At 53.9% G+C, this 15,078-nt stretch overlaps 1 protein-coding gene across 2 annotated transcripts; it reads left to right on the top strand.

Moving 5' to 3' along the window:
• Positions 1–205: 205 nt before the first annotated feature.
• Positions 206–13,650, top strand: Mob3a (MOB kinase activator 3A). 2 transcript variants are annotated; one of them, XM_041668994.1, is made up of 5 exons: positions 206–390; positions 4,419–4,519; positions 7,873–8,365; positions 10,584–10,786; positions 11,642–13,650. In XM_041668994.1, exons 3-5 carry the CDS (start codon positions 7,945–7,947, stop codon positions 11,669–11,671), a joined length of 654 nt encoding a protein of 217 aa, XP_041524928.1. In that variant the 5' UTR covers positions 206–390; positions 4,419–4,519; positions 7,873–7,944; the 3' UTR covers positions 11,672–13,650. The 2 variants fall into 2 exon arrangements, with proteins under 2 accessions (XP_041524928.1, XP_041524929.1); XM_041668995.1 differs by lacking the exon at positions 4,419–4,519.
• The last annotated feature ends 1,428 nt before the right edge of the window (positions 13,651–15,078 follow it).

Raw genomic sequence — 15,078 nt, 5'->3', positions numbered from 1 at the left:
CCCCCGTTACAATTGGCAAGCAGTGATGCTAGTCAGCCTCCAGGTTCCGCCCCCAATTGGCTCCGCCTCTCCAGCAGCACCTCACGCAGGAGCCACGGCCTGGCGCCAGTTCCTGAGAGCTTGAGCTGACGGGATCAGCCCCCCCGCCCCGCAGTATCCCAGCCAATGAGCAGCGCTGAGTGCCCGCCCTTCATACGGGGCTCCTCGGGAGCTCCGCCGCCACGCCTCCATCCGGGCTCCGTCCCTTTAAGGGAAGTAAATCCGGCCCGCGGGCGCGGCCAGGGCGGGGCGCGCGGCGTGTCCCTCCGCGGGCGTGTCCCTCTGTCCGCGCGGCCCGGCACAGCGAGGCGGGGAGTCGGCTCTAGACCGCGGTGGTCCTAAGGCGGCCAGGTGGGTCCTCGGAGGGCGCAGGCGGGCGGCGGGACCCCATCCCTCAGGATGACAACGTCCAGTGACCGAAGCCCTGACTCAGAGGAGTCCAGAGTGGGGACCTGCCTGTCAAAAGGAGGACGCTGCCCATCAGGATGGGCAATGTGAGCGTCATGGGTCACAACCCCATTTTTAATATTTGAAGTCTCAGGTAGCACGGGCTGGCCTTCAGATAATTGATCGGATCCTTCTCAGCTCCCGCCTGACTCATTTCTTTAAACCGATCACGTTTCTGACTAAAAATTCATTGAAGGCCTGAGGCTCTTTTGCTCAGGGATGAAGTATTTGCCTTGGTACCATCCCCACTACCATCCCCCAACCCCGCCCCCCCCCAAAAAAAGCCATTGAAAAGGGTGGACAAGCTAGTTCCAGGACAGCTACTACACAGAAAAACCCCGTCTCAAGAAAAAGAAAGAAGAAAGAAAGAGAAAAGAAAAAGAAAGAAAAGAAAAAAGAAGAGTGGACGGGAACAAGGGAGTTTAGAAAACATCACAGGAAGTTAACTTCGATGGCAGTTTCATCTTTTTTTTGAAACAGGGTCTCACTATTCAGCCCATGCTGTTCTGGAACTCAGAGATCTGCCTGCCTCTGCCTTCTGAATACTGGGATTAAAGGTGTGCACCAATGCCTTTTCCTTCTCTCTCTTGACCTCCCCCCCACCTCCATCCTCCCCTAGGCCTACAGTCACAGTAAAGGGTTGGTATAGTGTGAGGTGTGGCAAAGGTCCTTTTTACGTCTTCCAGAGCTCACCTGGATCCTTGTAAATTTTGGTTTCCGATTTGCTACCATTATGCGAAGTCGGGGGACTCGGGTGAACAGAGGATGGGGACCCTGGGACAGTACCTTCCTCACCCGGTCTCAGGTTCCTTCCATACCATCTCCAGTCTTTCCTGGAGGTCATAAACTTAGAGGCTGCTGGTAGCCCTGTTCCTAGGCATCCCTGAGGGATGGAGCCCCAAGGACAGCCTGGGTAACTTAGTTGAAACCTCATTTCAAAAAGCAAAAGGAACTTGGGCAGGGGTGCACACTTTAATTCTGGCATTCTGGAGGCAGAGGCGGGAATTTCTGAGTTGGAGGCTAGCCTGGTCTACAACAGCCTGGGCTGCACAGAGAAACACTGTCTCAAAAAACTGGGGCGTGGTCAGGATGGAGCCCCGCCTAGAATCCCCAGTGAGGGGCTGGGGGCGTGGTCAGGATGGAGCCCGCCTAGAATCTCCAGTGAGGGGGTTGGGGGCGTGGTCAGCAGCAAAATATTAGTTTAGAATATGCAAGGGCCTGGGTTCATCCCCAGTATTGGGGGGAAAAGATAAGCATGGCCCCAAAGTAGAATTAATGTTTCGATGTTAGGATGGTGTGAAATTGAAACAAACTACTTGAATCCTTTGCCTGGGACCAGTGACGTGGAATGGGCAGAGACCCCAGTTAGATGTCACGTCAGAATGACATTAGTTTGACCACACCGCAGGGCACCACGTGGCTGTCAGGGTGTCGTGAGCAGTGTGAGCGCGGGTGTACAGCACCTGCCTTCAGGCGCTCCAGGAAGGCTGGACTTTGGGTCACAGGCAGGTTGAGCCGCCATGTGAGTGCAGGGAACTGAACCGCAGCCCTCTGCAAGCGCAGTAAGTGCTTGTTAGCTCAGAGCCATCTCTGCTGCTTTTTACATTTTTATTTATGTTGAAACAGAATCTTGCTGTGTCTACACCCCAGCTGGTTTGTCCTTCCCTCAGTAGCCCAGGCCAGTATCAAACTCAGCAATGCTCCTGCCTCAGTCTCCCAAGAGCTAGAACTGGAGGCGTGGATATATCCAGTTTATAATGGATTTATTGGGCAGAATTACATTGTAAGTCAGAACATCTGAATGTTATTCTACATTTCATCTCATAGAGTTCTAGAGGTTTCCATGACATTTATTCTAAAGGCAAATGTGTGATGAATCTCTTCTTTTGGGGATGGGTTGAGACAGGGTCTCCCTGTGTAGCCCAGGCTGTAGCCCTGTGTAGCCCAGGCTGTAGCCCTGTGTAGCCCAGGCTGGCCTTGAACTCAGAAGCTGGCCTGCCTCTGCCTCCCAAGTGCTGGGATTGAAGGTGTGCCCACTGGCAGCTGGCATGTAATTACTGTTTTTAAAGAAACAGTCACATCCTGCTGCGTCATTCGGCTTGGACCAGAATTCTCAGCCCAGGCGATCCTCCTGCCTCAGCCTCCTGTGTAGCTAGGAACAAAAGCTGCACACTAGACCACAGGCATGATAAAGTTCTCTGTAATTAGAGCATTGTCTCGCTAAATTACTATGACTGCCGTGAACTCACTCTGTGGACCAGGCTGACCCTCACTCTAATCCTCCTGCCTCAGCTTCTTGAGTGCTGCCATCACAGTAGAGTGTTAGGTTCATGGCACAACTGACTGAGTGTGAGGTGGGTTTGGTTTTACAGTGACCTTTTTATGACCCAAGTTGGCAGCTGTCCTTGGGGCTCACTCTGGGGTCAGCTGTTGCTTTCTGTGTTACCTCACTGGGGCAAGGGGCCTGGTGTCCTGCCAGCTCTGTGGTCTGTGGCACTTGGGGTGTAATCACGGCTCTCTCCTCTAGTACAGCAATGGCAAGGGATCTTCTGTATGCACCTTAAAGAAATTTGCATCTGTCTGTGTGTCTATCTATCAGTCTGTCTATCTGTCTATGTCTGTCTATCATCTATCTATCTGTCTGTCTGTCTGTCTGTCTATCATCTATCTATTATCTATCAATCATCTATTTTATCTATCTGTCATCTATCTACCTACCTATCTATCTATCTATCTATCTATCTATCTAGTGAGGGAGGAGTCTGGTCTCTTCTACCACGTGGGTTCCTGTGGAGCTCAGTTTCTCAGACTGTGGCCAGTGCCTCCAGGCACAGAGCCAGCTCACTGGCTCCTGCTTTATTTTTTCTCTCCAGCTCCATGTTGAAACCCAAGTCACCCTGTTACTCTTCTCTCAGGAAGCTCTCAAACTGCCACTTCAAAACCCAAGCATGATGGGGCAAGCCTAGCAGCCTAGGTAAAGGCAGGAAGGTCAGGTTCAAGGCCAGCTGCATGAGACCTGATGCCAGTTCAAATCCCCAGCTTGTAGCCTCATGATTTTCGCTAGGTGGGATGGCCCAACTCACATGTAGCTTTCCTGTATGACTTTCATACTCTGAAAGTTCCTGGAGGGATCTCTATAGCCAGTGTCCCATGCTGTGGAAATCCCCTCCATTTGGAAATTGGGGTTTCACCGAGAGAAGTTCCTGGGAATCCCCAGCAGCTGGAAATAGATGTAGCTTTCCGAGAATGCCTGACTTCAAAGCCTGTTCAAGCAGGAGGAGTCTGTGCACCTTTGGCTACACAGTGAGTCTGAGTCCAGCCTGGGCTACATGAGACCTTGTCTTTTAAAAAAGGGAGAAGAAAAAGAAAGAAAAAATGAATTGTTTGGAGACAGAAGGGATGGCCCAGCAGTTAGGAGGGCATGCGCTCTGCCGCCAGCTGCTGGCTCTGTGGTTCCATCACGATGAAGTTTGGAAATAGTGCTGTAGTGAGCAGAATGCAAATCCAAGGCTGTGTGCAGAGGCCTTATGTCTGCCTCATTTTGTCTTTGCTGGGATACTGGGTTTGAACCCTGAGACTCAGGCACTGCCCACTGAGCCACGCTCCTGCTCTGAAATGACCTTCTATGTGGAGGTGGCCTTGAGACACTGCTTTGTTCTCAGATTCTGGGCTACACACTGAGCAAGCACATGGGACTGCCTCAGGCCCTATCCCCAAGGCAGTGGCAGGATGTGGAAACCTCCGGAAGGAAGTGGGTGACCCTGGGCTCCTGAGCCCTGCATCCTGGCCTATGAGGGGTCAGAGCCTTGTTGCCTAGCACACTGTTTTCTTGTTTTCAGAAAGGGAGGAAGAGGAGCCCGTGGGTGCTGGGGTAGGAGAGCAGCTTTATCTACCTCATGTCCTTCTAGAAGGTTCTGTCATGTCTTCTTCAGCAGTGGGACAGCCTAGAGAAGAGGACCCTGGGGTGCTGGCATCCAGTTCTGAGCAGGTGTTGGAAATCCACTAAGAGGACCAGAGAGGAGACGCCTAGACGGTACCTGGGACTGTGCGGGGAGGAGTGTGATGGGCTGTGGCCAGCCTAGGTCTCTGTGCTGGAGGAAGTGTGTTTCCAACAGAAAGCAGTTCATCTTGACAGGGACTCTATCCATCCCCAGATTTTCTAGAAAATATTTGCTCCTCCCTTGAAAAAAAAGAAATTTTAAGAAAACACAGAGCTGGTAGTGGTGGTGCACGCCTTTAATCCCAGCACTCAGGAGGCAGAGGCAGGCGGATCTCTGAGTTCGAGGCCAGCCTGGTCTACAGAGCGAGTTCCAGGACAGGCTTTCCGGCTGGATAGCTGCAGCGAAACGCTGTCTCAGAAGGACATAGACATACACGTGGTGGGGCTACAAAGACCTTCTGCCTTCAGTGTCTAGAACAGTCCTGTGGGACTGCAGTAGACACTCAGAAAGTGTAGGGAAAGGTCACAGCAAATTGGCATGCCGGTGTGGGCTGAGCAGGAGGATGGAGATTCCAGGGTCAACCTGAGCTACTCCGTGAGTTCAGAGTCAGTCCAGGCAACTTAATGACCATTTAGAGAATAAAACCTAAGAACCAGACAAATGAGAGAAGCTTTCAGAATCTTGTTAGTCTAGGCCTCCAGAGGCCTTCTGAGAGGACTGTCCCTTCTGAAAGTCCCTTTAGGCCAAACCCAGAGAGGTGTCACACAGAGGCAGGCAGAGTGGGGAGGCCCCAGAGGACCCTTCATGTCTCCCCATGGTGGCCCCAGCTCCTGCTTCCCCCAGCTTAGTAGCAGCATTAGAGGGAATCCCCAGAATTGTCCCCAGGGAAACCCTTAGGCAGACAAGAGATAGCCACCAACAGGTGATGGCTGGCCCAGCTCCCCACAGGCAACCAGAGGCGATGCATGACCCCTGAGCCCTGCCCCAGCCGCAGCCACTGTACCTACTAACTCTGGTAAACTGAGGCTTGTCCAGGTAGCATGTGTGGTGCATTTGGATGGCAGACTGTACAGCTGTGGGCAGGCAGGCTGTGGGAGGTGCTGGATAGGTAGGCAAGGGTGGCAGTGGAGGGGTGTGGGCACCCCTGCCTTCCTGACTGCAGTCAGAATAGGCCCTGTGCTGCCAGGGAAGGCGAGGAGCACCACCAAGGCTCTGCACTCGGGGGTGGAGGTGATTTGATCAGGAACTGGAGGCCAACCTGGGCTAAGCAAGGCCCTGTCTGCAGAAATATACCAAAGAACTGGTGACTGCTTCTCTTAATTCCGTGCCCTACCCCGGTCCCAGGCTGCGCCTACCTGAGAGAGGGGGGCCTGAGCTAGGAGGGCAGAGACCCAGCCCTGGAGCCTGCGTCAGTAGATTCCTGAAGTATGTGTGCGCTCCAGCGTCTGACACCTCCGCTGCACATCCCACTGTCACTGTCTGCCACAGTCCTCCCGTAGGCTGGGCAGGGCATTGCTGCCTCCAAGGGACCCTGTGTGCAGTGGGTGAGGCACCAAGGATGCTTCTCCGCACCCTGCGTGTGCCATGATGTCCCACAGAGAAGCACTGGCCCAGTGGGCACTGAGGCAGAAGAGCCTCAGGGGAGCTGTCTGGCATGGAGGTGGCATTTCCTCAGAAGGCTGTGAAGTGCACAGTGCCTAGTCAGGTGTGAACCAGCAAGTGCCGACGCTGAGGTGGGGTGGGGACACTGGGGACAGATGCTGTGAGGAAGTTTGGACCCATCTGGTGTCCAGTCTCCTGCCTGCAGGGCACTGCTGACCTGAGCAGTGTCCCGGTGACTCCCACGCGGGCTCACCATTGGATACCCTGTCAACCTCTACTTGTTTCTATTGATTGATTTTGAGCTGGTCTCACTGTGTAGAATAGGCTGACCCCAAATTCATTATGCTTCCTTGGCTGGCCTAAAACTCATTATGTAGACTAGGCTGGCTTTGGATTCACAGAGATCAACCTACCTCTGCCCCAGAATGCTGGGGTCAAAGATGTGTGCCACCATGGGAAAGATGTGTGCCACCATGGGAAGCCCTTGTTTTGTGTCTTATGTCAGGGTCTCATGTAGCCCAGGCCTGAAACTAGCATAGGGTGATTTCAAATTCCTGATTCTCCTGCCTCCACCTCCTATGTCCTGGGACGATGGGCATGAACCACCACCCTCGGTTATAACCTCTTATTGTCTCCCTTTCTCCATAGCTACTCTCCTCTGAAGGCAGGTGCTGAGTGAGGGCGTTGACATAGCGTGATAGTTCTGGGAACTAACCTCGGTTTCTTCCTTTCTGGGGTTCAGAGAAGTTGTTTTTACATCCTAATTTGTGTGCCCTGTGTCTCATTAAGACATAAAAGGCAGGATTAAGTACAAGCTAAGTTGTACAGCCACCACCTCTAATTCCAGAAGATTCCATCCCCTGTGAACTATGATGTCCCTTCCCGGCCCCCACAAGTTCACTCCTGTCTCTAACTCGGCCTAATGAGGACATTTGTGTTGTGGGGTCCCTCACTGTGGCCCTGTCTGTCTGGTCCTCCTGTGCATGGTTCAGTGGTCCTCCAGGCTCCATGTCTCTGTACGTCTGTAGGCCCCCGGCTATTGGTCCTGTGTGTGGGTGTGACTTCAGTTCTATGCACTGAGGGTTGATGAACCTGGCATCCTAGCACTCAGAAAGCAGAAGCTCAAAGAGGCCAGCGTGGGCTACATGAGACCCTGTCTCCAAAAAAAACCACACAAGTTATTTACTGTGAGTTAGGTAGGGCTGCCTGTCTTGGGTGGGGCAGCCCACACCACTTGTCACTCCCCCACCCCCACAACTTCCCCTTTTGTCTGCAACTGTTTTTCCAGTTCCGCAGTGTCTTTGTTTCATTTCATGACTGCACCCCAATCATCTCTCCGGTATTACCTGGCCCGTCTCGGAGCAGAGTGCAGCAGGTCCCCCCTGGCAAGCTGAGAAAAAAACCTCCTTGTGTGAAATCCTAGGTCCGTCCCCAAACATGAAAGTAAAGATTTGGTCCTTGGCTGCTCAGCTAATCCTGAGTGACCTTATGTTGAGGCTCTTCCTCACAGGTCACATCCTGGGACTCTGAGGACCAGATGTCTCTGTCACTTCCAGCGCGCCCACATGCTTCCTGAAGAAGAGTCAGAGCAGTGTCTAACCTGGGGGGGCACAGGTGCCTCTGAGGGCATCGTTTTGTGTCATGTGACCATTTGTTCCCAAGGAACCTGCCCCTTTTGGGGAAACTGTTCCCTGCCGAAAGTCTGCAAGCACAGCCTTTGTTTCTTAGAGCAGACATTTCAGAAGTATATAATTGCTTACACAGTTTCCAAGTCCTGCCTCGGCTTCCCAGGATGGCAGGCCCAGCGGGTGCCTAGTCCTAATACCATCCTCTTCTGTTTCAGACCTCTGGGTGACCACAGCATCCCTCCCTCCTTGGTCTCTGCTGCGCCTTCTGAGACACAAGTGCCACCAAGATGTCCAACCCATTTCTGAAGCAGGTGTTCAACAAGGACAAAACATTCCGGCCCAAGCGCAAGTTCGAGCCTGGAACACAGCGCTTTGAGCTCCACAAGCGTGCACAGGCGTCGCTGAATGCAGGACTGGACCTGCGGCTGGCGGTGCAGCTGCCACTAGGTGAGGACCTCAACGACTGGGTGGCTGTGCATGTGGTGGACTTCTTCAACCGTGTCAACCTCATCTACGGAACCATCAGCGACGGCTGCACCGAGCAGTCGTGCCCGGTTATGTCTGGGGGCCCCAAGTATGAGTACCGTTGGCAGGACGAGCAGCGCTTCCGGAAGCCCACGGCGCTCTCCGCGCCCCGCTACATGGACCTGCTTATGGATTGGATTGAGGTGCAGATCAACAACGAGGACATCTTCCCCACCAATGTCGGTGAGTCGAGGCTGCACCCCTGTCTGCTCACACCCATGAGGGGCCCAGCCACGCCAGGGCCCCTGTCTGCTGTGAGCACAGCACTGAGCAGAAAGGGCCAGACAGGCTCAGCTGGCTTGCAGTTTGCGAGTGAATACTACTATTTCGTGTGCGTGTCTCTGTGCACCACACCACATGCTGGGGCCCGTGGAGGTCAGCACAGGCTTTCAGCCACCTGGGCTGGAGTTCCAGGGGCTTCTGAGCTCCGTGGGCTGTTGGGAACTGGTCTGGGCTCCTCTGCACATGCCTTTAACCACTGGGCCATCTCTCTAGGCCTGTATCATGATGATGATGATTTTTTTTTTTTTTGGTCTTTTGAGACAGGGTTTCTCTGTGGCTTTGGAGCCTGTCCTGGAACTAGCTCTTGTAGACCAGGCTGGCCTCGAACTCCCAGAGATCCGCCTGCCTCTGCCTCCCGAGTGCTGGGATTAAAGGTGTGCACCACCACCGCCCGGCATGTGTGATGATTTTTATTTGTTTACTTTTGTTTTCTAGAGACAGGGTCTCACTGTGGAGCCCTGGCTGTCCTAGAACTCACTGTGTAGTCCTGGCTAGCCTCAAACTCAGTGAGATTCTCCTGCCTCTGCCCCAAGTCGCGCACCACAAGTGCAGTGCCTCATGGTTTTTCTGGAGTGTGTGCATGGTCATGCCTTTGTGGGTACATGCAGGTGTTTGGTTGCATGCGCACTGGGAGGCCAAAGGCCCCCTTGGGTGTCATCAGAGAAACAATCTACCTCCTTAGAAACAGCATCTCTCGGTGGCCTGCCATTCACCAGTTTGGCTAGAAGACAGGGTTGGCTGCAGGGTAGCTTCTCAGTCAGGCTTCGAGTTCGTGTTACCACGGTCCTCATTTCCATACACATCTGGGGTGCCCACTCAGGCCTCAGGATTTCACCAACTGGACACAAGAGCTTCTGTTGCCTAAGTTGGTCTTGAACTTAGGATGTAGCTGAGGCTGGCCTTTGATTCCTAGTCCTGAGGTGACAGCTGTGCCACACCTGGCTTTTTATTCATGTTTTATCGATCATTGTGGGTTTTAATTTATTTTTTCTTTATTTATTTTGAGATTTGGTCTTACTGTGTAGCACTGGCTGGCTTCAAACTCCATAGATCATCGTGCCCTTTATCCATCTGGAGTGTGTGGTTAATAAGAGGGCTGGGGCGTGGTGGCCTCAGAGGCCCTAGCCTCTCCCTTGCTGAGCATGTCTCCCAGTGCTGTGACTTAAACCACATGCTGGCCACAGTGGAGGTGCTGACCTGTTGTTCCCACAGGAGGCCGGAGTTGTCCTTGAATCTAGTGTGTCCAGTTAGAGGCAACTCAGACTCCCAAGATAGCAGCAGCAGTAGAAAAATAACAGACCAAAGCCCAGCGAAAGTGCAGTCACTTCATGGCCCTTGGACCACATATAGTCTGGGCATGGCAGGGCAAGTCCCTGCCCACGTCTGTGGGAGCACGTGGCCCACACGGCCTCCATCCCTTGGCTTTAGGCCCCTTCCTCCCTCCTCAGAGCTGGCAGCATCTCTCAACCCTCCCGCCTCTCTCTGAGGACTCTGTGGTCACACTTGAGCCCCAGATGCTCCAATATGATCCCAACTGAAGGTCCTCACCTATAGCCTCCCTTCCGTTCCTGGAGGGACCTGCTCCAAACTTTGGGGACTAGGATATAGTCATCCATGGAACCTCATTACTGAGCCCAGGTCTGAAAGGCTAGGAGCTGCGGCACCTCCCGTGTCTTCACTCTTTGCCCGCCTGCTCTATAGCTCTAGCAGGGGCACCTGCTGGCTCTGCTCATCCTGGGACACTCATAAAGTCATGCATTCGTGTGCTGTGTGAGCCGTGTCCTCAGGGTGGGGTGAGGCTGTGGCAACCTAGTAGCTGCTGGGCCTGAAGAAATTTCCTGGGGCTTTGAAAAGGGAAGAGCAAGGTGGTCAGAGTGGACCAGGGCTCTCATCACAGAGAAGGCTCCCCAGGCGTAGAGCAGACAATTGCCCACGGAAGCTGACTCTTAGCTTGGCAGGAAGTTGGTCCCTGGGATGGGAACATTTGCTGTGTGACCTCAAGCATGCACCTTGACATCTTTGAGCCTCCACCATTCTCACCTCTGTGGCCACCTGGACCGAGGTCCCAGGCCAACTGGTCCTGAGTTGTCTCCTTCCTGGTTCCTCCACCCACCTCCAGGCACACCATTCCCTAAGAACTTCCTGCAGGCGGTGCGCAAGATCCTGTCCCGGCTGTTCCGCGTGTTCGTGCACGTGTACATCCACCACTTCGACCGCATAGCGCAGATGGGCTCCGAGGCGCACGTCAACACCTGCTACAAGCACTTCTACTACTTTGTCACCGAGTTCAACCTCATCGACCCCAAGGAGCTGGAGCCCCTGGTGAGCTCAGGGGTGGGGTCCACAGCAGAGGTCTCCTGGCAGTCTGCCCCGTGTGCCTGCCTCAGAACAAAGAGCCCCCCGTTTCCTAGTTCCCCACTCCAGGGAGGTTGCCATGTGGTCATCCCATCCACCATGGCTCACGTGGGATGTAGAACAGACCACAGTGGGGAGGCTCCTGCCTTCAGTGCCCCGAACATCTGTGGAATTTCCGTGCAGCATCTCCCCATGACAGATGGCCTGTGCTCCCACCCGTGAGAGTCTGAGGTGTGCTGATTGATTGGTTTCAGGGGGTTTTGTTTGTTCACTCATGTGTTTCCATGTACATACGCGGCTGCCATGACATGCATGTAGAGGCCCCAGGACAAGCTGGGGTCCGTCTTCTTCCTCCGTCCTGTGGTATCTGGGCTCACTCCAGCCGTTAGGCTGGGCAGCCAGCTCCTTTATCCCACAGCCGTTCTCAGCCCCACAGCCTGCTTCTGTAGTTGTTTGTTTTCAGACAGACGCTCATGTAGCCTCAGCTAGCCCTGAGCTCCGATCCTCCTGCCTCCATCTACTGGATGCCAGGGTGACAGGCGTCCCCACAGCTCCTGGAGCTTCCACATGGAGGCTTGTCCTCTTCCTGCTGCCAACTTTTTATTAAGTTGTATTGGTCCTGGCCCACCTGCCAGGCGTCAAGTGACTTAAATCACAGCCCATGTCCATGTGCCCCCAAATCAGAGGCACAGATCCTCTGTCCACCGTAGGGAGCAGTCCCCACCCCACACACTGTCCAGATTCTTGCATGGTTTTTTTGTGTGTGAAGCCTTGCTCCTCTCTGTCCCTGGCGTGTGCCTCTGACACCTGCTGTCCCCACAGAAGGAGATGACTTCACGGATGTGCCACTGAGGCCCCCTGGCCGCCAGGACTCAGGAAGACAGCTTGGGCGCCCCTGTCAGCTTTGTTCAGCCTGGGTCTCAGGAGCGTCACCCCAAATGCCGCTATCAGAGGAGCAGAGGGACTCTGGCTCCTCCCTCCATCTCTGACCTGTGCTGGATTTGAAATCTGTAATACTGCATTCTCTCGGCCACCAGGCTCACACCGTGTCTGTGCCACAACCTCTGGCAGGAGGCAGGATACGGAGCCCTTGTCCCGTCTCCATGCCTGTCCAGCCTTGCCCCATGGCCTTAGTATGTGTGGCCACAGCTCTGTCCCCTTCTTCCTAGCCTGGAAGGAAGGTGGCATCCGGTCTCCTCTGCATAGCCACACTCTGTGTGGTGACCACATGGATGCCCAGCTGCCACACATCTAAAGATGTAATAATGAGCCATGTCCTCCACTGCCCAGCTCTGCCCTCTGCTTGTACTTCTGGACATCACGCAGTGCCAGAACTTTCCACTCATTCTGCCTGGCCCTTCTGAATGGCGCCCTCTCCAACCCCCCACCCCTGGACAGGATTCCCAGTATGGAGTGTTCTGAGGTGCTTTGCAGGACCAGGAGGGTACAGGTGCTGCATGCAGCAGTCTCGGAACTCTGGAGGCAGATGTAGGAGGAGTGCTGCAAATTCAAGGCCCCTCTGGCCTCCACACTGAGAATCAGGCCGTTCAGGGTCTCATAACAAGATTGTCTTTAAGCTCCCCCACAAAAAAAAAAAAAACAAACTTTAAAGGATGCTAGGCGGTGGTGGCGCACACGTTTAATCCCAGCACTTGGGAGGCAGAGGCAGGTGGGTCTCTGTGAGTTGAGACCAACCTGGCCTACAGAGGGAGTTCCAGGACAGCCAGGGATAGTACACAGAGAAACCCTGTTTCAAAAAAACAAACAAACAAAAAAGAAAGGTGTGACCTCAACCCCCATGTGAAAGCCAGGTGTGGTGGCATTTGTCATCCCAGCTTCGGTCATATCCTCCAGCTTCTACATCCCAAGTGTGCAGATTAAAAAGGATGTCAGAGCCGGGCGGTGGTGGCGCACGCCTTTAATCCCAGCACTCGGGAGGCAGAGGCAGGCGGATCTTTGTGAGTTTGAGACCAGCCTGGTCTACAGAGCTAGTTCCAGGATAGGCTCCAAAAACCACAGAGAAACCCTGTCTCGAAAAACCAAAAAAAAAAAAAAAAAAGGATGTCAGATACAACACCCAGTCCATTCAGAAATGTCTGTGTTTTGTTTCAGTTTTTGAGACAGGATCTCTGACTATCCCGGGCAGACCTGGGGCTCATTATGTAGCCCAGACTGGCTTCAGACTCCCAGATCTACCTACCTCTGCCTCCCTAGCACTGGGATTCAAGACATGCCCTTCTGGAGATCTTAGAGAAAAAGTTTAGCCTGTTTCTAGTGGCTGCCCTCTTGGGTGCAGTGCCCAGTCCAACCAGAATCCAGGAATGAATTTTCACATTGTTTCCAGCATCTGCTGAGGTCAGCAGTTCCTAGGGGGTCGCAACAGGGGCATTCCTTCAGTGGCAGCCTGTTGTGACCCTAGGGGCCACAGGACCAAACTCCCACGGACTCCTCTCTACCACGCCGTGGAGGACATAGCAGGGTGTGACTGTCCGCAGCGCCAGTCTTTGGCCCTCTGGCCTTTCCCTTGAGACCTGTGCACTGTGAAGACCCCAGGGAATTCTGGTTATTTTCCCAAATCTGGGAGGCTGTCACTGAACCAAATGAGCACAGTTAGCAAGAAGTCAATGCCTGAGCCCTTCAAAGCCTGATGCTGCAGCCCTGGAAGGACCCAAGGACCAGCCCTCAAGGCTTGGCGGAATGTATCTCCCACCTGCAAGACTGGGCCACTGGGCCAAATCCCAGCAGCCCACACACCAGCCCAGGGAGGGGTCCATACTGCCTCATCCATCCCACCTCAATTCAAGCCTAAGAATAAAGCGGTCATCTTGACACTCTGGACAGCTGGCTGCTGTTTGTGTCCACTCCCACCCTGAAAGAGGGACTGGCAATGAGCTTTGGTAACCGCCTGTTAGACCCTAAAGAGCCCAGGGAGCCTAGGGTCCAGAATCTGCACAAAGCAGGGTCACAATGTATAGCTGCAATTTTGTGTTTTCTTTTGAGATGGGGGTTTTCCTACTGTATGACTGTCCATGATGTGTGTTGTGTGCCGCTGCGCTGTGGAGTCAGGACAGCTCTGGAGTCTTTCTCTCCTACCCCATCATGATCCCCGGATCCTCACAGAGCAGAGCTGTGTGTGTGTGTGTGTGTGTGTGTGTGTGTGTTCCTTCTAGGCGGGGCTCCACCCTTACCACGCCCCCACCCCCTCACTGGGGATCCACCCCTCTGGGGTTTTTTGTATTCCGTGGGGGGTTTTTTTGGTGGTTTTGAGACAGGGTTTCTCTGTAGCCCTGGCTGCCCTGGAATGCCCTCTGTAGACCAGGCTGACCTTTAACTTACAGATCGCCTGCTTCAGGCTCTAAAGTACAGCTGCCCGGCCTCCCACTCCTGTGGAAGACATGCAGTTTTGACAACCCTCTGAGTCTCATTCCGTGTATTATGGTTGTAGATGCCGGTGGTCTGAAACAAGATTCCTAACTTCCAATTCATGACGACCCTCCTCCTCTGTGCCCTCCAAAGCGGTGGATTGGCAGGCTTGCACTGTGTGCCCTGCTGGAGGCATCTGGGTGTGGGTTGCAGGAAGCCTGGGTCACCCTCTAGGCGTTGGTGCAGTACCTCTTCTCATCCATAGATGGCGCTGCGGACTAAGGCAGAGGGAGGCTGTTGGAGCCATGTGAAGCCCGGAATGTTCCTCAGCTTCCTCCTGCTTCAACTCAGTAAGGCTTCCCAAGGCATGCTGCTTCTCCTGAGGTCCCAGGTTTTGTAGATCTTCATTTGGAGCATTTCCTGTCGTGGCGTCCTGTACTGTGTGACCTTTTCTGTCTGTTTTTGTCGCTGAGCACCATGTCTTCGGTGTTCCTCCACACTCTACTGGAATAATACCCAGGCTGTGACAGGGCACGCCTGACCTGCTCTCACGGCACGCATTGTCTATCCAGTACAGATGTGTTAGGGGGCCCTTCTGTTGGCCCAATGACTACCCTAGGCACATGGCCTATGTTCCTAGATACTTCTTTGACCACTGCCCCGTTCACCCTGGGACCTTCACATGGACACTGACCCCAACACCAACGTCAGTCTTCCCCACCTGCTTGCGTATCTGAAGACACAGAATCAGGCTTGGTCACCTCCATGCCCTCCTCAGACCCCACACGGTGTCCTTTAGGTTATCTTGAACGTCTGTGTGTAGTCAGGTCCCAGTGACACTGTGGCGGGGACAGCTGGCCTAGATCCCCAGAGGCGTCCTGCTGTACTAGGCCCTC

The sequence above is a fragment of the Microtus oregoni genome, unplaced genomic scaffold (assembly GCF_018167655.1).
Source record: "Microtus oregoni isolate MIOR12 unplaced genomic scaffold, Mior012 000019F_ref0000042, whole genome shotgun sequence".
Taxonomy (NCBI): domain Eukaryota; kingdom Metazoa; phylum Chordata; class Mammalia; order Rodentia; family Cricetidae; genus Microtus; species Microtus oregoni.
The sequence above is the reverse complement of the archived record's forward strand: the minus strand, read 5'-3'. Positions and strand labels throughout refer to the sequence as shown.

Excerpts from the sequence above, each read along its gene's own strand:
- Mob3a (XM_041668995.1), top strand. The coding sequence starts at position 7,945 with ATGTCCAACCCATTTCTGAAGCAGGTGTTCAACAAGGACAAAACATTC. Across the intron at positions 8,366-10,583 it reads CATCTTCCCCACCAATGTCG|GCACACCATTCCCTAAGAAC; the intron begins GTGAGTCGAGGC and ends ACCCACCTCCAG. Across the intron at positions 10,787-11,641 it reads CCAAGGAGCTGGAGCCCCTG|AAGGAGATGACTTCACGGAT; the intron begins GTGAGCTCAGGG and ends CTGTCCCCACAG.